At 39.4% G+C, this 24,287-nt stretch overlaps 1 protein-coding gene across 1 annotated transcript in view; it reads left to right on the forward strand.

Moving 5' to 3' along the window:
• The first annotated feature begins 13,979 nt into the window (after positions 1-13,979).
• Positions 13,980-24,287, forward strand: part of tgfbr2b (transforming growth factor beta receptor 2b) — a 33,318-nt gene continuing 23,010 nt past the window's right edge. The window contains exons 1-3 of the mRNA XM_017709175.2: positions 13,980-14,209; positions 21,202-21,352; positions 22,178-22,368. Of these exons, the coding sequence (XP_017564664.2) occupies positions 14,146-14,209; positions 21,202-21,352; positions 22,178-22,368 (406 nt within the window). The 5' untranslated portion in view covers positions 13,980-14,145. The remainder of the gene's footprint in view (positions 14,210-21,201; positions 21,353-22,177; positions 22,369-24,287) is intronic.

The raw sequence follows: 24,287 nt of genomic DNA on the forward strand, positions 1-24,287 counted from the left end.
GTAATTGTACCACCTTAGAAATATGTGAACTAAACATGGTACAATGATTCAAAGAATTGTGTCTGCGTTTAATATACCTTCAATATAAGTAAATGTAAAGAGATATTAATAGAAGCCGTGTTGGAGAATTTCAATTGGTCCATTCATCACAAATTTTGACTTTTTTTTTTGCACAGTGACAATATGTTCTTATATTCAACAAAATCTTCCACTGTATACTCTAAAAATGCTTCATGTGGTAACAAGTTAATTAACTAGTTTTATGCAACCTACATAAATGCTATAAATGATTGATTCTTTCAATCAGTGTAATTTTTTTGGTTGCATAAAACTAGTTCATTTGCTTGTCTAGCTTAAAAGGGAATTCCACTGATATTTCTGCAGAATTCGTTCATTGAGATACAAAATGGTACATTGTAGAGAATCCTAGTGGTGATAGGAACCAGATGTCACAATTTTACAAAGAAACACAAATTGCCATTGTAGTTACTAACCATAATGACCAGGAGCCTACACAAGTTTTTAATTGTAATGTTAATAACGGCAAGTTATCTTTTAGGGGATGTTTTTCCTTACAGTTCCTTACACGTTTTTCCTTAGGCTAATAGCTTATGTGAGAACTGAATGAATCTTTTGAATGACTTTTGAATTGCAAGTATTCAGTTTCATGAAGTCACTGTGGCTTAATATCTTATTGGAAATGTTATGAAGGTGTGCGCAATTTCAGTTAGTAGGAAAAGAAGGAATGCTGTGGTCTTGTGATCGCTCCATCCAGGTGACTGCTCATTGGTTTGCTCTCCAGTCTCCTTACTACATTCTTCATTCTGCAGTAAAGCAATACCTCAGCATATCTGAAAGAGGCACCATATCACACGTTTTACCATTCCGTGGAGAGTAGTACATAACATGTGGTTGATCTAGTATTTCAGCATATATGTCACTGTATCTACTTACACAGTTAATTCCTGTGGGGCCTAGAAGCATAAGCCCCCCGGGACTTTTACTTTATAAATGTCATCCATGTGTGTGTTCCTCACTACACACACTAGCACAACATCCCAGCAAAAGACTTATCAGCTGTTATTCTTCTTGGGCAGAGATTAGAGTCCCCTCCTCCTTCTCGCTGTAGCAGATAAGGCAGGCTGACCGAGGCTTCAGCAGCAGTAAATCATTATGGTGTAATAGCTGACAGTGGCTGGGCTGGGACAGGGCCTGTACAGTTGGGCCAGAGGTTATTGGATCCTCTCTTTCCTGACGGGATTTCCTGTCCCACGGCCACACCATGGCTCAGTTTCAGCCCTTTGCTGCCTGGCGCACTGTGGAGAGATGGGACATGCCTGTTCTACAGCCAGGAGAGGATCTCTGGGCAGCGACACCAGTTTCATTCGTTGGCTGTCACAATTATACAATTAAACTTGATAACTCTATTTAAAAAATTATTCTATTGAAAGGCTATGTGTGGTTTGTTATTTAAAGTCAGTACCTTTCTCTACAGTGAAGCATTTCACATCAAACCACTCTGAATGGTTTGCTTACATCTCAATGATTGATTTGTGAAGAAATTCAGAAAAGTGGGGGGAATACCCCTTTAAGTCACCTTCTATTGTTTAGCCTTCTTTTAATGGGTGTGTGCAATGGAAAATGGATATTTCCTCCCTTATGTTAGCTAAAAGAGTTTGATGCAGTATGTAAACATATGAAACACAGTAAACACAATAGTCAACATATGAAAACAAAGCTGCAGAGCCTCTCGACTCTTTTGTATTTTTTTTTTTTTGCAAAGGTATGAAAAACCAGTCATTCATGTTGTTATAAGGAGTGTTTGAGTCTGACCTGCATTTTGAATAAGACATAAAACAAAGAAAGAATGACTTTTTTATGAAAATAAAACCACATACATGTTATAAGTGGACCTTGGGGGAAAACCCCATAGAACATAAGATATAGGCTCTTTAAAAATGAATTATTTAAATAATTAGTAAGTGACTTGATAACTAATATAGAAGTGACAGCCCTATCAATAGTGACATCACCCCCCCCACCAATCTGAACTGCATTGTATTTAATGTTGGCTGCGCTGACTCCCTGCTCATTTGTGCTTGGTCAGATTTCAGGAACATTTCATTTTTTTCTTGCAGTTTCTTGCTTCTTTTTTAATAGCAGTCATTTTGTCTTTGTCCAGAACATAAGAGGAGACATTTGTAAACTATATACATAATTCCGACCACTTTTTATAAGCTCTTGTTCTAAATAATAAACACTTAGTCCTTAACTTCCTCACAGCGAGGGTCTTGTATCTCCAACCATCGTCAGCAGGCCCTGTAATTATCCCCTCTCTGGTTTGAGCCCTCCTGCTTTCATCCTGTAATGACAGACCTGCTACTCATTATGGATGCTCAGCCTCTGCCAGATCCCTAACCCAAGTGGCCGCATCCTCCTCCCTTAAAGGGGGTTTCTCCTCTGGCTGTGGGGTTTGCCCCAGTAAAACACTCCGCCCCATTCCAGCAGAGATCTCCGTGGAATAGCCCTGGAAAAGGATTCAGAGCAATATTGTGTCCTCGCCCATGTCCAAGGAACAGTTTCCTTCAATGTAAGACCCTCTTTCATCTGGTTAAGACCACGGCAACAAAACCAGTCCCAAACCAGAAAACAGTCTGGTATGTGCAGTCACTCATCATGAAGTAAAGCAGATGAGGAGGAACCTTTTATGTTTGATTCCATATTGATTATTTTAAAACTTTTACAACATATATGTTAGTGGGAGAATTCCAATGTACAGTACTGTGTAAGTTTTGGTATTCACAGAAGCGTTTGAGTCAGTGTTTATTTGCTCAGAAAAACAGCAATTTTAGAATAAACACAAACAACATTAACACAATAAGCAGTTATTTGACATATGCTTAAAAGGAATTTGATATTTAAAAATTCTGCACAACTAAATGGTTAAGATGTAAACAGGGTCAGAATTGTATGATACAAAATCCTCATGATTCACATGACTCTTTAACTGAGTGGTGGTGATGATAGGAACCAGACTTCTGAAGAGTTTAATGCCTCCAAAAGCTTCCTCACAGAAGGTGGAAGTTATTACATGAACTGAACATGCTGCCTGTTGCTTGAGACATTATTTTGAATTCAATTTTGGCATATGTTTTAAAATTTGAGTTGGAGAGGTACATGAAAGGTGCTATAAGGCAAGATGGTATCTACTCCTTTTTTTTAAGATGTTACCATTGCTATTGCCATCATTCTATTTTATAATGAGCAACATTAGATATAAAAGCTCATACATGTAAATTAAAAAAAAGGTAGTGACACTTTTTGAGTGGTCCTTTTAGTGGTCCTTTTTGGTTGGTGTAGGGTAGTGGTTAACACCTCTGCCTTCTATGCTGTAGACTAGGGTTCAATCCCCCACCTGGGTAAGCACCCTACACTATACCAATAAGAGTCCTTGGGCAAGATTCCTAACACCATCTTCGCCTACTTGTGTAAAATGATCAAAGTCGCTCTGGATAAGAGCGTTCAGCCAAATGCCATAAATGTAGTTGAAACAAGCACTCACATATGAGGGCTAGGATTAGGTTTTGGGTTGAGGTTAAGGTTATGGTTGGGATTAGGGCCTTATGTAATAAGTGTATTAACAGTACATCCACAAGATATTTACTTCAGTGTGTTCAGATGCTTCACTACTGCTAGTTCACTGATATGTTTTTGAAATGTTATTAATCATCTGTTAAAAGTTTATAAACCATCTACAAAGGACCACTCCAAATAAAGTGTAACCAAAAAGATGTGTAGGTTCACTGGTCATTTTGGATAGTAATAAAGTGGCTATATTTGCGTTGTATACATTGCGACCCCTTGTTCCTATCACCAACACTGTGAACAAATCTCAATAGATTATTTAACATCAAATGACACTGAATAACTTTATTGACAACAATTGAAGTTTGAAAAATAATTGGAATTCCCCTTTAAAGTGTTTCTTTAACCATTTGCATTCTTCTTTGTGTTAAATAAGGTGTGCTGATGATGGAATTTAACAAATCTATACAATGTCTGGTAGCTTCCAAGAGTGATCTGGAACCAAACTTAGTTTTTATATGTGTGTTTTTGTCTTTTTGTACTGGCAAAAACACATCTGTTATAAGACAAATTGTTTTGAGCAGTGTGCTTAGATGGAAAAGAGTTTTGCATAGTATGTGATGGATTTACAGCACGTACATGCAAGGCATTGAATTACAGTTCAAAACAAGACCTTGCCTTAAAAGGGTCTTTTTGTGGGTCCACACTTCATTGAAGATTAATAAGAAGTAAGACCCTTAGGCACTTACATATATACTAGTGGAGGCTTTGGTTAACCCAGTATTTAGTTATTTGTCTTAATTCTTATTAGTCAGTAAGTACCATACAAATACTATAAGTGTTATGTACACTGTAAAAAGTGTCTCATCAGATCTACCTAAAAATACTTCATGTGTTTAACAAACAATTGAAATAATTTAATTCAACTTAAAAATTTGCTTTGACTGAAATAATTGTTCATTCAATGTATTTATTTAGGTTGAATAAAACTAGTTAATTTACTTGCCACCACATGAAGTAATTTTTTAAGTAGGTCTGATGAGCCACTTTTTACAGTGTACATAACACTTCTAGTAGTTGTATGGTAGTTACCGACTAGTAAGAATTAAACTGAATAACTAAATACTGGGTTAACCAAAGCCTCCACTAATCTATATATAAGTGCTTAAGGGTCTTACTGGGAAATCTCAGAGATTCTTTTGCAAAAAGTAGAAAATATATTAATCTGCCATGTGCTATTCCTTCACTGCTAGAGCAGAAACCTTTTATTAGGGTCTATACTACCACTATCAAATGGTTTCAATGGTTTCAGAAATTATGTGCAGTTCCTTTTTTGGTGCACATGGCACACAAGAACAGCTGGCCTAACTGTCCATATGTTCCGGGAGTGGCTCACTATCAATAGCCTATGGTCAAATACTGCAGCTGTGATGGCATGGGGACTTGGCTCACAGTTCTCTCCACTAACTTACTTCTAATGGCAGCTTTCTGTCTTCCACTATAGAACCATATCTAAATGGAGTAGTGAGATTCAGATTCAGTTAGATTTTAATTGCAAGCTAAAGCTGTGCTTCAGATTTCCCACAACAGTCTCAGTGTTTATACTGGTATTAGAAATATTGCACTTTGCCACAGAAAGTAAGATTAAGAAAGTAAATCATAATATATTTAGAATACCATTTTGCTAGTCTGGAGGATTTGCTGCATAAAAGCCAATTTATGTCCCTGAAAGCTGTGTATGTACAGTGTTGCATGTTAAGCAATGTAATTTATTCTCATTTTAGCTTTTAATTGTATTATAATTTTCAATTGCCAATTGTGTTGAACTGAAGAAAAGCATAATTTTATAAGAGCTTCCTTACACTGTCTAAATGTACTGTAGCAAGTAATCTTTAGGTTGAGCAGTAATAAGTGAGAGGTGGTCACCTCCTGTCCAGAAGCTGGCAGGTCCCTCTTCCTGCTTTCCTGTCTGCGACATTCTGATCTGTGCTCCAACCTCCTCCGCAAACAGCTTACTGTTCGGAAAAGCCTGTTTCCGTGCACAGAGGGGGTCACAGTCACAGACTGTATGTGAAAGGTGATGGAGGACATAGAAAATCCCTGCTGTTAGCCAGTGAGAGACTCTTCTCATACAGCATGCAGATTCACATTGCTATTCTTACTCTTCTTCACCTCCCAAGTAACATGTTTCATAGTGAAGTTTCCCTTGCTTTACTGTTCCTACTTGAGCTGAAGTAGAAACTGAACTATACTCTTTGAAATAAAGGTTCCAAAATGGCTCTTGATTGTATGGCTCTAAAAACATTTAATTAGAGAAGAACCTATATTATGTGGAGGTTCTTTAAATCTAAGGTAACATCTCATTTACAAAAGTGGTTCTGCTGAATCCACTGAAAGTTTCTTTAGGGAATATAAAGTGGTTTCTCTATCGCTATAAATAATGCTCTCTATCTGTCTGTCACTCTTTGTGTCTTTCTCTTGCTCTGTCAGTCTTTTTCTTTCCATCTATCTCTCTCTTGCTTTCTCTCGCTTACTGTCTGTCTGTCCATCACTCTTTTTCTTTCAGGCTCTCTTTACTCTCTCTTTTGCTCTCTTTTTTCTCGTCTTTTTTTCTCCATCTGCCAAACCAAATCAATCAAATAAAATGTTTTATTGGCATGACGGGTAAAGAGGCCTGATGTTGCCACAGCTGTACACGTTAAAATGAGTAAAAGATGTTCATAAAAATCCATAATTAAAATAAAGTGTAAAATAATGTTTGAAGTGTAAATGTGATAGGGGTGTCCCATGTTGGCTGGCTAATGCATTGGTAGCTGACTACTAACTCACACACCACAGCAGTGCTAATGCTAGCTTCAATGGCAGCAACATTGATTTAACAATTCTTATGTAGGAAATGCTTTTTTCTATGAAGTATAGTTGTCAGACTATGAAGGACCAACTGTGCAAACCAATTTACTATAATACCACAGAACAGATAGGTATTGCAGCTATAATTAAAGATATCAAAGACAGAAGCTTGCCTGGGGTCTAAGAGGTTGATTAGGGATCCTGGATCTTTCCCAAGACCTTGAAATAGAGTAAACTTGAACATTTAAGGAGTACATTTGAACAGAACTACAGAGAAAAAAACAGCAGTGCAGGTGTGAAGTTATGCTGCAGTGGCTTCAAAACTAACAGCAGAGCTCAACACATACAGCCAAATCAGAGACTTGCTAACAATTATCTGCTCTCTCTCTCTCTCTCTCTCTCTCTCTCTCTCTCTCTCTCTCTCTCTCTCTCTCTCTCTCTCTCCACTCTCTCCATTCTCTCCATTCTTTACCACTAAACAATGGTATTTCCTAACTAATTACTGACCACGAAGTTTACTCATTGTCATCACAATCATTTGTGTTTGCTGAGTGATAACTAGGCGAAGAGGCCACCCAGCTTTCATGAGTAAGAATGATGACAGATGGAGTGAATGATCTAACCACATGTACAAAGATATATGAGTTGTGTAACTATGAGCAGGTTTTGGTTATGTTCATGCAATGTTCAAACTTACCACGCATGCCAATCACAGTCAAAGCGCCTGTATTGACCAAACATCATCAGAATCGGTATGTGGTTTCTTCTAATTGTGATTTCTTCAAGTGATTATATTTCCCTAATTCATCTGTGATTTTGTGGTCACATATAGACTGGCATGGCTCTTTGAAGTGTCAGCAAAGTATAACAAGCAAGGTCACTTCTCTAATTTGTTTGCATTGTAGTTTACTCATACCTAAATGCAGAAAATACCTAAATGGGCAGTCTGGGCTGGAGGTTAGGGAACTGGCCCTGTGACCGGAAGGTTGCCTGTTCAATCCCCAGCGCTGATAGTCCATGACTGAGGTGTCCTTGAGCAAGACACCTAACCCCTCAACTGCTCCCTGGGCGCAGTGGATAGAGCTGCACACGGCTCGGGCAAGTGTGCTCACTGCCCCCTAGTGTGTGTGTCTATTCACTAGTGTGTTTGTGGTGTTTCACTTCACGGATGGGTTAAATGCAGAGGTGGAATTTCCCTGTTTGTGGGATTTAAAAAGTATCACTTAACTTAAAACAATAGTCTATACTGATTTTTGATAGATAGATACTTTATTGATCCTGAAGGAACTTTAGCAATGTGGTTTAAAGTGGCCTTGTGTATCTACCCAAGTATTGCTCTTCTAACCACCAGAGCTCAAACATAATAGTTCAGCAGTGACTTCACTAAAGACCCTGTAGATGAAAGATCATCTCAGAATGGGAAAGACAGCATCACCATAAAACATTCTACTCTACAGTGAGGACAGTCATAATGATTTTGGGAAACCTATGTTGTTTCCTGCTGAGGACTGTATAGAGCTCTTATGTGTGATTGACACAGCATGTGTGAATAGTTTAGAGCTGGGTTGTGATGTCAGATGCATGAATCCAGTTAGCATGTGTAATGTGCTCTTGTACACATGTTGTCACTGTCACATCAAAAGCTTATAAACATAGTTGTTTTCCCCAGCTGCTCTTAACATTGTGTGAACATTTCACAATGAGCTTACCAACAGACATTACTTAAAAGTTAACTACATTAACATGCCTCAAAGTTAAGAATGTTTTTGCTCCTCCTCAAATGTCAAATTTTGTTACAGTGACGATATCTACACTCGCCAAGCAATTTATTAGCCTTCTTGTATCTATACTCATTGCCCATTTTATCAGTTCTACTTAGCATATAGGTACATTTTGTAGATGGCAATTACAGACTGCAGTCCATCTGTGTCTCTGCATACTTTGTTACCCTGTTTTTCAATGGTCAGCACCCCCACAGGACCACCACAGTGCAGGTATTATTGTTGCGCTGGTACAAGTGGATCACATACAGCAAACATGTAAAATATAGTGTGCATGCACTGCACTTTTGGATTTTCTGGGACCACATAATATGTCTTCATATGTTAACGTCAACACACAGGCTCAACATTGCACCAATGAAAATATAATAACAATAGCAGATAATTCACCAGTATTCTTGGAAAACCAAGTTTGGTGTTCTCTTTGAATTCTCTTTCAATGCATGCCTAATCATCAGATTCATCTGCTTGGGGAATTAGTATGAATCACAACTGATGTTCTGAAAAGTCTTTTTCAAATGTAATATGGACTGAAAACAGATATTTAATTTCTGCATTCCAAACACTTGTGTTCCATTACATCCCAGCCCTGGTTATGCATGTGTAGGGCTTTTGTTGTATGTATGAAGTGCTGACAGAAGGACATGAGTGAGTGGTGGTATGACCCCTGTGTCATGGGGTGGGGTTTGAAACTAGGCTTCACACACATGCTCTCTAGAGGCTTCTCAGTTTGGACACAATTCTCATTCCCATATTTTTATAAGCAGGATTTTTTTGGCTACAGAACCGAGGTTTCATTGCATTCTGGGAACAACAACTGTGTTTGTGTGTGTGTTTCTGAAAAAGGAAATCTCATCTTAGAGTTCTCCTTGAGGACTGATATCCTGTTTTTACTCTGATATCCTGTGGAATGTGATCAACATGTTAATATAGCAGGAGACATGTTTTGGCATGAATGACAAAACCCAGGCAAATGGAATGAGTTCCATGTGTGTATGTGAACTCATATAATCATTATATAATGGTCTGTGTGTGTTTGTGTATATACTTTTTTGTTTTGTTTGTATATCTGTTAATGTGTGAAGCTTAGATGTGGGGTGAAAATCGGCCCTGAGGAAATGCTACTCAACATTCTATCAGCTCTTTTAACCATTCAGAGACACTGTTAGGTATAACATTAACTTAACTGGCCTTCATCTCCTGGATGTATCTGATAATTCTACAAAATGTGCAATCAGAAAATGTTTCCCTCTACACAATGGCAGTTTTACTGGAAATTAAATAAATGAAGGATGGCCTCTCACTTCTGGACAGTACTGTAAAAATGATTAAAGATGTAGATTAATAAACATTAGCGGTGAAGCAATGTGCAATGTGTCTGAAACTACGACTACAAACTTTAAAATGGCAATGTTAAATACAACTAATAGATTATAAATTAATAGAGACAGTAACTTACATAAATGGTCGTGCAATTTATTTCTAATGCATCCTCATTGATTTTGTTCTGAAATTGGGCATGGTCCTTGAGAGAGCTCTTTGTTCATGAAGTGAGAACAATTTCCCTCATGCTGCTGGATAGTATTGCCTCAGTATCCCGCCCTTGAAGTATTCTCTCTCCACTAGTGGAGATTACATTATGTGCAGGTATTAAAATCAGGTATTTATATATCACTCATATCCATCTCTTTTCGGAACACCAAAAGTGTTTGAACAGTTGACTTTGCTGGTATGTTCTATTAGGCAGGCTGAGAAGAAATCATCTATAGTTGACTCACGCACAAGAACGGCAGTCATATCTTTGAGCTTGGCTTTGTTTGTAGTGTCAGTTTTTGTCTAACAGCAATGGGAGGCAGTGTCAATATAAATAAATGTCATGATATTGAGACTAAAAAGAATAAAGTTTGTTTATATACTTCTGATCCTATGAAGATGCAACTATGTGAAATTTCACTAAATAAAAAAGTCTGTGTGATGTAAAGGTTCTACACCATTAAAGAGGCACTCGAAAACCTGCTACATCTGCTTTAAACATGTTGATTCTCTGCCTACAGTAGTTTGCAGAGTGAGATTTTCTGGCTTAAAGATAAGAAAACCCCCTTCAGATGGTGCACCTTGAAAGCTGGAGATACGTTTCAGGAACTAAAAGCACTTTTTTTTGCTGGCTGGCTGGCTAATTTTCAGTGGTCAGATGACATATTTGTGGATTGCATGCTGGATATTGTAGTGAGAGAACATTATGAGGCTGAGGGATCCAACTCTGTGCTACAGAATTCTGCATTGTATGACAAATAACATGTAACAGCATTCACCACTATTAAAAGAGATGAAGCCTTTGCACGAATGCTCAGCTCTTGTCTCACTCTCTCAGCTCTCGGTTCTTGTCTCACTCTCAGTTATTTCTACTTCCACACATATGCCCCAAGCTGACTATTCCTGCCTTCACAATAACAGTCCCATAATAGTGAATAAATAAAAAAAAGAAGTAATAACCTAAAACCTCTTCTAAAACATCATGAACAATATCAGATGCTAGATTTAGGCCAGAATGTCCCTTAAAATGAACCTTTCCTTTTAAAAGTGTATATTCAAAGAAATGATCTCATATCACTGTGAAAGTTTTTCAAAAGAGTAGAACTGGTTATATGTTCATTGCCCTGAACAGTTCCCCAATATTTTGCCACGCCCTACCAAATTAGCATTTGTTTAACTATTTTTGCACTGCCAGTTTGGAAGCCTGTTCGGTTCAATTAAACTGTGTTGCGAAGATCAAATGAACATTCCAGCTGAAGCTACTTCTCAGAATAGTCCAGGACAACAGGATTCATCCTTCAACGGTGAATAAGAGTGTGTGAATGATGCATCCCGTCCGCTGGCATTTTCCACGGTGGCTTGGATCAGATGACACTGGAGGAGTGAGGCACAGTGCCTGTGTCAAAGCAAAGCGTGCCTACAGAAACCCAACTCCTGTATTCTGCCTCCGAGTGCCAGGAATAAACCTGAATAAAGTTCACAGCACCCTCAGAGTGCTTTGATATCACATAAAGGGTAATATAACCACAGGAGTAGCATATTTGCCTAGTCATTTAGTGCTAACATTTGATGTGTTTAGATGTGTTTGTCATACTACTCTCATCAACCATGAAATGTCAGGTTCGTTTTCTCAGACCGTGCGACAGCCTAGGGGCACCTGCTGAAAAGAGTATAAAACTGCAGTGTATCATCAGAGGCTAATAATTTACCTGTCAAACATCTACATTCTGAGCCTTCTTTTGTGGCTTATGAAACATAGCATGGGAAAGTTAATTGTATTTCAGTTCCTAGTAAATACAGTTTTCTTTTTAGAGGTCTCTGGAGAGTATCAGGGCTAAAAGCTACTCATCTCAAAGACCAGTGGGGGGAGCTACAGAATTAATCTCTCTCTCTCTCTCTTTTCTCTCTCTGACAACCTCTTTTCCTCTACTGCTAATGTCTGCTGTCTGTGACTTGTGCTCTAGCAAGTGTTCTTCCCAAGATTTTATGTTACTCAGCTTTTTTTCTGAGCCAGAAAGCAGTGAGGCCTGTAGAGGTTGCGCTTCTCAACTGCGGGTAAGTGAGGCTTTGAACTCACTTACTGGGTTTATCAGCACATTGAAAGGAGGACAAGACTCTAAATGGAGAGCTCATCTCAGCTGAGGGCCTTTGTCATCATGGAGGCATCTGCACAAAGCCTCTCTCCCTACACCTTCTCTATAACTTCAGTGGAGGATCTGCCACAATGTTACATCTCATGTTAGTATTACAAGTTGGCCCTACTGTTTCTCCAGTTTGGCTTTTGCCAAAACCCTGATACTGTTTCATGCTTTCTCTGACTGTTCTAGGTTGGTTCACCTCCTTGGGTTCAGGTTGAGTTAAACATTCTGTTTAATTTTCAGTTGTAGATACTCAAAGGCCCAGTGTTTTGGTCTGTTTTTTAGTGATACAGCCAGAAGTAGCAGTTTGGAAATCCATCAGATTGGTGTTTGAAGGGGAGGACATGGATGTGTTGAAACTCTTCCAAGCTTTGTCGAATCACATACAAAGGTTGATTTTGTTTTCTATCAAAATATTTGCAATATCTGTGTTTTGTAGGAAACATTGTGTGTTGTTGGCATGTTTTTTTTAATCTCTGTATTTGATTCTCACTCTCTTTATTTTCTCTCTTTTTTATCTTGTCCTGAATTCAGTTCACTTGAGTTATGTTCATATTTAGTTACACTATTGCCATACCATCACTGAAATAATGAGAATAAAAACATTTTTTAAAACTTTTCCTCATTTGTCACCCATACAGGATGTTCATGTTTGAGAAACATCTCTTGTTCTTGTACAGATTCCCCCGAATCTTTCATTACCTGTCATGCTCGTGCCAAGAGGGTGCTCTCACTTCAAAGAAATGCACAAAATAACTCAGAACATGCCCTCAGCAGTGAGCAGAGATGAATATACTGAGGTTCAGAATAATGAGTGGGGCCTAATGGATCTCAAAGAAGAGTAACACAGAGAGCTGAATATGTGAATCCAGTGCAGGTGATGGAGGGAGTGAGGGTGTGACTCTGTTAAGGGGCTTACCTTTGGGTCTTACTGTGTAAACAGTGTGTAAAGGTAGAGAGATGGAGGTTAAACTGTACCTATATGTGCGCAGAGTGAGAGAGAGACAGAGACAGAGCTGCTCTTGGGCGGTGCGGTTAGCGCTGTTATGTAAGGCCAAAAATGATTCTACATGATCATGTACAAACAGCAATCGATCATCAGAGGACTGCAGCGCTGATGGCCCCGCGTGCAGAAACATGGCCATGTGTGAGACCATTTGAGAGGTAGTTTTCATGTGTCCACATCAGGTGCTGTTGTTTGGTGGCGTGCACACTCGGCGCTGCAGACTCTGTGACTCCTCGCTCTCTTTATCTCCTGGAGCAGGGTGTGTGAGACAGGCTGATTGGCACTTTGCCAGGTGTGCGTGCATGTGCGTGTGTGTGTACGCACATTTCTGAACATGTTCCAGCCAGTCTGTCTGTCTGTCTGTCTATGTGTTTGTCTGTCTGGACAATTTTGAGTCTTACGACTCCTCATGCAAAACAGAGAGGGACAAAATCCACCTTTTCAGTCAGTCTCTCCTTTTTTCACCAACTCTTTCTCTCACCCCCTGCTATCTCTCCCTAACTCTCTCTTTCTCAAACTCTCTTTATCTCTCTGTCTTTTTGACTCCTTTTTCCCTCTCTCTTTGTCTGTCTCTCTCTCATGCTGTCTTTCACTGATACCTCTAATTACATGGTATCAGTTTCAGAAGTGAAGTAATGGGTTTCCTTTTTTCTATTTGGTGGAATATTTGTAGATACTTTATTGTGCAACCTCTGTTTCTCCCTTTCTCTGTTCACAAATAAAGCAGGCATTACTAATGCAAGTATGGCACTAATTGTTTGTTCAAGCTGCTCACTTACTGGTGCAACAAATTTCACTGCAGTCACAACAGTCTCTCTTTCTCTCTCTCTCTCTGTTTCTTTCATCTTTCAATTGTCATCAAAGACCATCCCAGGCTAAAATATCTGTAAAAGGTCTGTGTGTTTCAGTCTGCGCTGTCTGAATAAAAAAAAAGTCCTGTGTGTATAATATTGTCAACGTGTCATTTTAAAGTAGTGTACTCTAAATTAGACTTTTGAGGCGTGTAATTACAGGCTGGGGTAAAAGTGTGTAGCTGCAGAGGGCGGGAGGGTGGCTGGAGGAGGAAAAGTCCTGCCCTAGCTGAAAGATTTCCTGTCTCAGGCTGCAGTGGCTCAGCCCACAGAACACTGAGCTTTTTTCCCTCTGAGAGAGAGACAGAGAGAGAGAAAGAGAGAGAGCAGCTCACTTCGGACAGCAAGTACCGCGCTTGGCTTTAAATTAATGAAAGGCACGGAGAGACACAACTTTACTCATGAAGCCGTATCGGTCTGACGTGCTGTGGTGGGCCGCTTTCTTCGTGTCCGCAGCTGGAGTCGGTGAGTCCCGTTTGTCTGACACTTCCAGCGCTCCGGCGCTCTACTCACACACTCAGCCTGAGAGGAGACAGAGCAGCCTCGGGCAGCACGAGTGAGCGCTACTGCAGTTAAACAGAGACTCAGAGAGTAGAGCAGCCAGAAAGAAACAACTTCATCGGGAGTTTTTAAAGTGCCAGGTCAGAAAAACCTAAGCACTGAACTTCAGTGGAACTTCTCACTACATCCAGCATCTGTCTGTCAGCCTGGAGACTGAAGTCTCTGGAGTCTGAAGCTTTTAAACTATTTTTCCCCTTTTCGTATAAAACGAAAGGCTAAATCTTGAACCAACTAACAGTTGAACCGTTTAGAGCATGTTTTCCCTCATAAATACACCTCAGTGTAAGTCCTGTCGTTTAAAACCGTCAGAAAGGTAGAGCCTGCTGACCTGCTAACTGCAGTAGTCACTCCACCTCTGTGTGCGGTAGCTCTGTTTGCTGTTAACACGTGTTGTTTTACTGTCTGCAGCACATAGTGTCTTACCGTGGACGTGTTTCAGAGTTGGGTACTACGCCTATCTTTCCTCTGTAGTTCGTTTTAGAGCCCGAAAAGTTACGCAACGTAAATCCCATATTTCCACAGGTGCTTCATTGCAATGGCGTTAGTGCTGTGCTGCAGCTCCTTGCTGTGGGCTTGAGATTGGTTATAAGTGGAGTTGATGGCGCATGCTAGGCTAATAATAAAAACCCAGTGCGTTTCCTCACAGATATTTACATGTTTTCTGTTCTCTTCTGCTCTTTTCGACTGGAAGGCCTTAAGGATGTTGACTCGGTTTCATTCTCATCTTAAAGTATCTTTCACCACTAGCTGTCCCCCATTTTTTTATACCCCAGCTATTACACGGCCTTCCGATGAGGTGCCGGATCAGCTCATGTTTTTAGATTGTATTATTTACCCTGTGGTCCTCTTATAATTTGGTTTATTGTACCAAAAACATCATAATTCTTTATACATTACCATTTTCCAACCTCTCTTTGTCTTTTAGTGTAAACTGCCTTTAAGGACTGCTGTATGTAAATGACCTCTGTTCTTATTGGCTGCCCTGTATTGCAAAAAGCAGCCTGCTCTGAAGTGCTCCTTCATAACTTCAGTGTGGATGGAAGGAGCTAAACTACTGTGGGTCAAATAGGTGGATATGTATGTATGTGTCAAATGTATAAAGAGAAGAAGTGCTGTGTGTTTCTATATAAGGGTGTTAGCAAAAAATTCTTTGTCCCTGTGCTGGGTTTAGTGGGTGTTTTTGGTACTGTGGATCTGAGGAGGGCAACATTTTGGCTCCAGCCAGACACCCCTTCCTTCTTTCAAACGGTGTGAGCTGTTTGTTTATTCTCCTCTCCCTTGTCATTAATTTCAGTTCTTCACCCCATGATTACAGGTGAGTTAGGCGCTAATTATATCAAATGAGGCCCTCCCTGCCTCGGCTCCCTTCTTAAATAGCAACCTTCCTGTGATAGACAAGGCTGATGGGTCCCCTTTGGCCTACAGCGCTTAGAGATGCCATGTTTTCTGTTATGATCTGTTTATTACAAAGCATTCTGTATGATTTCCTGTAGTCATTAATGAACCTGAATGGATTCTCAGGAAACTCTAAGCTTTGTAAACTTGGCAAGGAAAAGTCATAGACCAAAGAAAATACCTGTGTATGCACTTCTAAAAAGTGTAAAATATAATCTTAATTGCTACCTAGTTCTAATCTACATAAGAAAGTGTTGCATTTATGTTTACACATGTTTTCTGTTTTTTTTTTTTAAACAAGCAGATTGTTAATGTTCAGTAATTTATCAGGTGGGAATCAAAGCTTTAGCTGTCAAAAGCTATTTCAACACTTTGTTTTCCGGATGTCACTCTCCCTTAACTAACTGGTCAAGCTGCCAAGGGTTGTAGGCTTCATTAACAAAGCATCACTCAAAACAAGGAACCCAGGAGATTGTTTGACTTACAAAATGAAAATGTGTCAACATTATTTGCAATTGTGTTTGTCAGTGAGATCTATGCTGTTTGATGAGAAATGAAAATGTGTTGCATAATTAAGTTCATGTAATGATTTATTCGTGCCCAAGCACAGCCATTTGTGCCCAAGTGTAGCAATGCCCTTGTTTGCTTTAGTCGTTGCATATAGTACATTACATCAGAGAGCCTTTGGCTGTGGGCGTAATGCCTTCCGTTGACTTACTGCCATTTGCTTTACCTGTTTGCTCCCTTTCCACCTTCAGCACTGACCATTTAGAGCTTGGACACACAAAAACACACAGTCATGCAGTCTAGAATCACACAGACATTTTTAGGTCTCTGGTTGAGGCCCTTCTCACTGCCTGCGGTAGTAGGACCTTACCAGCCTCATTTATTTTTCTGTATGTCTGTCTGTCTGAGAGCACTGATGTTGATAAAGCATAAGTTTCTCTGAGATAACGTGTCCCACTAATCATGTCCCCTGGTTTGACCTTTGCGGTGATGAGGTAGTGTCCACTCCCTCCAGACTTATCAGGAGCTCTGCAAAGCTCGTCTGAACCAACCTTTTACAACAGCACAGCAACTGCTGCGTCAGCTAGCAAAGCTCTTCAAGACTATCATGACACGATCAAAGAGGAAAGCATATCCACTGTGGACCAGTATCTTTTCAGTTATGCCATAAATAAAGTACTACCCTTTGAGTCTCCGGTGCCTTGAAAAGCCATATCTACACCTGCTGAATGTCTAAAGAAAACTAAAGGCTGGGCTGCTTTACTATGCTCTCCTGCAAGGACGATTAGGAGTGATGAACTCAAGTGAAAGGGTTTTTAGTGCAGGCAGCAGTGCGGTAGTTGCAGGCTAAAAGAGCTCCTTTGTAGGCCTTTACAGCAGCATAACCAGGCCAATTTAGAAGGGGGTGTGAGCCTGAGCCCATGTTTACTCTTGCCTCTCTGGGCCTCTGGGTGCAGAGCTGAGAAACAGCTATTTAGGGATGAGAAGAGGGGTCGCATAACCTCAAAGTGACTCAATCTGATTTGACCATATTAGTCTTCCTCCCCTCGTGGCAGGCGCAATCCCTTCTTGGCTTGCTTCACTGAACCAGAGACTTGGAGAGCAGCTCAACCAGTCCATCCATACACTCTTCCAGCAAAGATCAACACAAGGGAATGAGGGGAGATAACTTTAATGATGCCTGAGGGCTGTTGTCACCCTGCATATTGTGGCAGCTTGCTTGCTGAAGTCAAACCAGCCACAGTCCAGTCATGATCTAGTGAAGGTGGCATTTAACTACAGTGATTTTGAAATGTTAGAATCGATTATAGTCTATTATAGTAATATTCAGCAAAAGATATTCTCATTTTTTGGTCAAAAGGAAAAATTTAAGCTAAATGCTACTATGTTAACAGTTGTCCCATTCACATTTAGTGTGTTTTTAATAAAAACTATGAATTGTAGCAAAATATTCACCTTGAATAATGGTGAGGTTTGACATTCCATGATGCGCTGATTCGTTTCCTAAAGAATCTTAATTTATGAAGTTGGAGATTTACACTTGTAGTACACAGCATTGCTAACTTTCTGCAGTGGCAGTAAAAGTTGTCCCACTTTATTATTCTAGCTGTGGAAAGGAAGCCACATTTCCGTCCTGTCTGTTCTTCCTTCCTGGTCCAGGTCACCTGGTCCATCCTTAAATGGGAGGAGTGGAGAGGATGCATGAAAGGAAGACAGACAGAGAGGGATAATAGAATGATCTTTCTACAACCTGAAGTGTTCTCTTTAAAATTCACAATGCTATTGTCATCATATATATGACACTGGGATGAGATTAGCTGTTACCAGTTAAGGAGAAACTTTCCAGATACTTGACAGGAGTCTGTTTTCCCACTAGCTCTCTTGTATACATGGAAAATGTATAGACATGATATCTGGCCTATAGATAGGGTGTATGCTGCAAACTCAGATGAAGAACAGGAAACTGTGGGTATGTTCACTCTGGGTTACTAAATTAACAGTAACACAGCTTTAGAAAAGAAATTGCACTGGTTCTGATTTTGATGCACTGAAAGCTCTTCCAGATTTTTGGAACAAGCATGGCCAGGATGGGAGGGTTCAGCAGTGATCCTGTTGACACCCTGAATTTACTCTGAAGCTGTGCAGATCTTCAGTGGGTGAAAGGTCCCCTCCAATGGCATTCTCAGCAGACATTTGTGGGGCCAAACCTGACGTCATAGACAATGTTATGATGCTTGTAATGGCTTTATTGGATTATACTAGAATGCTGTCACTGCCATATCAAAATCTCATAACACCAACTGCTCTTGTATGAACACAATATTTCATCATTAATGGACCAATAAATATGATTTTAATGACTTAAATAAAAGTAAAAATTTAGTTAATTAAAAAATGTAATAGAGTTTAGTTGCATTAACATACATCAAAGTTAAAACAGCTTTTGCTTCTCCTGTAAAGTTACCATTTTTGATATATGTTTTGTTGCAACACTGATGAAATCCTGGTGATGGGTAATTCTACTTTATTAGATGTCAGTTAATTGTCATTTCCTCTGTGTCGCAATTGGCTCCTCCCACTAAATTGTGCTTTGTTTTGATCTTCCATGTGTGTTTTGTTTTGGTCCAGCCCCCTCGTTTCATGACTCCACCCCTGATTGTTTCCACCTGTCCCTCATCAGCCCTGTTGTATTTAAGCCCTGTGTTTGCCCCTTGTGTTTGCTGGTCTTTGTTATCTGCTGTGGTGTTTGAACTGTTGTTTGTTGGATGGGCTGGTCTTTGTTTGATTTGTACTGTTATCTGCTGTGTTGGATGTACTGGTGTATGTACTGTTGTTTGTTCTGCTTTGTCTGTCATGTCTGCCCCCCGATCAATCCATGTTGGCTCTATGACCCTGGACTGTCTCGACCCTGATTTTGGATTTGCCCATAATAAATCTCGCTTATCTCCGCATATGCGTCCGCCTCCTTGCTCCCTGTTACACTCTGTTTCATGTTGCTGGGTTCAGTTTTTGAACAGAAAAAAGATGCCGGTCCCACTGTGTAAAATTGTCACAGTGGATGTAGCATTAGAAGTGCCCCAAAACTGCTTGGATGTAAAAACTATTAACTAATGGATAGAAAATCTTTATCCATTAACTGGCATTAAAAGTAAAGAACTTACTATTTTAAAGATTTTTTTTTTACGTTAGTCAGTGGGTTATAGCACTTCATATCAGTATTGAGGGATAATGATTCTGGACATGTGATTTTCATCCTGTGTTTGATATTCCTTCTTTTACTCTGGATTTACCATGATGATTTATCACTTACAAACAAATGTATTTTTGTGTTTTTTACAAGCTGCAAATTTACTATGCTGGTTACACTGGTCATGTATCCTATTACATGCATTGGACCCAGTTTCTTGTGACATCTTTGCCCAACTGCTTTCCTCTTCAACCAGAAGCAGCGTAAGCCTTTTATCTGAGCAGAGGAAGGCTTTTATCAGGGGAGGCATGCTTATTACACAAGCTGACAGCTGCTCTTGAGGGCTACATTACACTGTTTAATGACTGCATGTGCCCCCCACACACAAATATGAGTGCACACACACAACAGAGCGGTCAGCTGTTGGTTCTGTCTTGATTAACCCTGGGTGTGCGTGGCATTTATTCATGGCAAAGAAACTATTCACACCAAATTAAAGATTGCTTTCCACCTCTTATTCACACTCGATTCAAAGTGCTTCATTCTGTATAATTGTAGCACCAATGGCATTTGTAAGAGCTAATTTGTGGTCACCTAGCACAACGTTAACGCAGAGGAAAATTGTTCTGAGTGTGTGAGTAGTGTAGAGGTGGGCAGTATAATATTTATTGTTATAGTGATAAATTGCATCACATTGTCACAGTATGCATTTCTGAATATACAGTGGTTGTTGCCAGTGCTCAAAGAACACTGCCCAGCTGCAGGTTTCACTTCAAAACAGAACATAATTAGTCCTATTTAAATGGATTTAGTGTAGTATGTAGAGCAAAACGGAAAATCATGATCACTAATAGTTTAATAGTCATTAGTTAATAGTTTTGGTCTGTATTTTATACACGTGGTACTTTTTTGTCTCTTACAAGTTATCAAACCTCAGAAAAACTAAAAATTATTATACTTATCATGTGTTGTGAAAATGTATTTAAGTACTGTGAAGTTATACTTTTGACATTTTGCCCATCCCAAGCATAGAGCATGGCTGCATTTGGGCTACACTCTCAAAAATAAAGCTTTAAAAATTCTTTAAAGAACCTTTTTTGTAAATGTGATATCAGTATGAAGAAACTTTCTTTTTTAAAGGCCATAGTTATTAAAGTGTGGGCCCTTTATTCCTTAAGCTATAAGGAGTTAAATGTTGTTCCAAGCCACAAACCATTTGTGAACCTTCATTTTTTTAGAGTGCAGTGCATGAGGGAACTTGTAGTGGCTCTACAGAGAAAAACAGGTCTGAACAGGTCAGAGAGAGAAGATGGCCCAGGAGGTCAGCATGCAAGATCATATTGACCGCTCCAACAGCTAACACACCACAATGCACTTCTACAGACTTCTCTTCTCCTACATTCTCAGATGCTGCTCACTGAACATGGAGAAGAGGGTCCTGAATGTAGAATAATGCTACACAGATTCCTAATCCAGAGTCCTAGGACCACCAGACCATGATTTTGTTCTTTTCTGACTCACAGCAAACATAAAGGAGGTAATTAGGGGCTGTAGAGTGCTAATTACCCTGCTCAGGCATGTTAGGAGCTGGAGCAGTACGAAAATGTGGACTGGAATCAGAACACGATTTTAATTATACTGTTTATTTTCACTCAGCATCTTTTTGGAAATGGCAGAAGAAACAAAGGCTCTTTACCTCCACCAGCTGATACTGTGGTACAACAGACTATTACCTTTATTAATGCGCTTCCTCAGCTTGGATTACCCAGAGACCTTGATGTATTGTTTTTTCTATGCTGTGTTGTAGGTGGGATGGTTCCTGGTCTATTTAAACTGATGAACCTGTGTAAGTTCTGTGATGAAGTGCCCTCCTCCTGTAATGGCACTGGCACCTGCCAAGCCAACTGCAGTATCACCTCAATCTGTGAACATCCAGATGAGGTCTGTGTGGCAGTCTGGTACGTCAAAGCTCTCTTTTCTCATTACTACAAGGTATAAAAAAACAGAAAAGTCATTGTCACTCAGCCAAGGCATTTGATTATGATAGCATTTCCTTTTACTGCCTTTACAGAAATTCATTTAAATTATTGTAAGGCACATTTTTCAGCTACTCCTTACTTTTCGAGACACCACTGCATTGTATCTAACTGAATAATACATTTTGTGTATCATCTCGTATGCAATGAAAGTATATGCCCATATATTTTTAATATATGTGTCAAGCTTGCAATATATTACCATATATGTTTAACATACATTTTCTTTCATAATGGTTTAAACCCTTACAAATTAGCTTTGTCTAAATAGAGAGTTTAAATAAGTGTTTACTATTGTTAATTACTATGAAATCATTGCTTGCCTCAAATCATGCCGGGTTGTTAAATGAATACTACTGATTGATGGGTTACAAACTTTCAGTACTTGCCACATGAGCCTCATAGAACCAGTGCAGGTAAAGAAGCAAACCTCGGACACCAAACATGTCTTGTGTGACGTGATGCATGTAGAGTAAGGGGAAAATCTTATGAAACTGATTTTCCCCCAAACTTTCTCTTTAAATGACGCAATAAAATAGTTTATTTTCCATTAATGTGTCATTTTGTTTCTGAGAAGTTATAACTGAATTAACGTTGGAGAGGTATTCAGAGTCTGATGGGTTTATTGTGTTGGTGCAGATGTGGAAACATTGTAGACTGACTGTGTTTATACTGAGTACCTCCCTCTTTACATAAGCCCTTTAATCATCCTGTGTGTGCATACTCGGATGTGTCCCATTCCTTCAGGAGGAAGAATGAGGCCAACCAAACAGTTGAGACAGTGTGTCACCTCCCATCCAAGCCTCTAAATGGCATTCGTCTGGAAGACTATAACAGAACCACGTGTGAGATGAAGGAATATAAGACAGACAGCGGTCAGCTCTACATCTGCTCATGCACGGAAGAAGAGTGCAATGATATCTTGATTTTCCCTCACAGTGAGCTCCACCTTCATTTTTCTATTTTCTTCGTTCTCTAAGCTGCAGCTACACTGCAAGAAATGATAGGAGTGTCTTAAAGGGGAATTGCACCAAATTTTCAAAAGTTACACTTTCAAATCAATAAAACAGCACTATGTAAGATTGTTTTGTTTAAAATTGAAAAACGACATTATTGAGTCAGGAGAAATATAAGAACTCATAGGTTTTTCAGACCACATCATAGGTCTTTACATATTAATGTCACACACGCACACACACAGGTTCCAGAAGATCAAGCTTGATGTTTAGGTTTCAAATGCAATGTCAACATTATACTGATAAAGATGTACTGACAACAGTAGATAATTCACCCACATCCTAAGAAAACACGTCCTTCACCAAATTTTGATAGTAATATTCACTGTAGATATTGCAAAACCTTGTTGCTATCACAAACATTTTACAGAAAATGTGGTAAATTACTTTACAGATCCAACTTTTCACAATAAACCACTCTGGATGACATTTACATCTCAGTGATTACATTTTTCTGATATTTTGAATCTGTGAAATCCTAATATTTTTCATTATGAGGTTACATGTAATTTTATCAAGGGAAATTAATTTACTGCATTGACAAGTTATAATTCACAGTGTATGAGCACAATTTATTTGTAAGATTACCTTATTTGAGTAAAATTGTCTAGGAAGAGCTTGAATAACCTTTGAATATTCTTATAGTAATCTCATAATGAGAAATCAGGGATATATGGCCTACATGTAATGTGCTCTCACTAAGTTGTACTTCTTTTCAGTGTATCTGTCAATTCACCAGTAGATAGCAGACTCTACAGCCATTGTTCCATAGCTGTTGTTAGATGTGTGCACACATAAATAGTAGGTCTGTAGGTGTCTGTGGGTGAGAGATTTCTCTACATTTTAATGTCAACAAGGACACTCTGACACTGTACTGTGAAGTGAGTAATAACTTGTGCGTCCTTGTCGTGTGTTTCACAATGACACAGCGGTGTGAATGAAGATCACTTCTAATCTGTAGTTTTTTTGTGGTTGCTGATGTTTTTGAAGAGGCATGTTTTCACTCTCACTTCGCTACAAAGTCTGCTTAAGCCTGTATACAGCACTCTTTATTGTAATTGCCCGCCCACCAGATCTCTGATGCTACAGAGATAGTATGTGCATGTCAATTCATGTTAATTCATGACCTTTAGTTTAGGTCATGATGGCATGAAAACTTGAAGACTGTAAAGTAGCATCTGTACTGTATACATTTAAAAAAGTGATAACATTGAAGTTAGTTTCTTCAAATGTGTACATAATGTCCACCGAAATACAGAAATATAATATGATTTTGTCTTTCAGCTTACTTACATTTGGCAGTGATTGTGTTGGTATTGGTATTTTATTCATGTGGAAATGATGTACACAGTAGTGCATCACTGTTTTTCGTTGTAGCTAGCTGTGTTTGGCCTGTTTGAGACAGATTGGCTCGGGCTCTGTTGTGAGGCGAGCAAGCGGAGGATCTCAGACATGTGGTTTCCTGTCTATTAACTCAAAGCAGAGACATCACAACCACATAACCAAGCAGTTGGCTGCACTAGGCATGCTCTGACTCAGTGTTCCCAAATGTAAATAAGGCTTAGGAGGTATACATACCACTTGTTGCATTCACCGTACCTTCTCCATGTTCTCCAAAGCTACATGTAAACATATAAAATACTACAACAGACAAACCTAACAGCTTACAGTGTCGTGCACTGAACGCAGGCTTACAGTGCTGCCTGGAAGCAGGTGTGTAAAGTGCGAAGTGTGTGAGAGTGGTCATTGCTCCTCGAGGTTCAGATAGAGGAGCAGTGAGGACGGACAGGAAGTCTATGTTTATTTACTGGAACAGAGCCACGATTTACTTCTCCAGAAAT

This window comes from Pygocentrus nattereri, chromosome 3 (genome assembly GCF_015220715.1).
Source record: "Pygocentrus nattereri isolate fPygNat1 chromosome 3, fPygNat1.pri, whole genome shotgun sequence".
Taxonomy (NCBI): domain Eukaryota; kingdom Metazoa; phylum Chordata; class Actinopteri; order Characiformes; family Serrasalmidae; genus Pygocentrus; species Pygocentrus nattereri.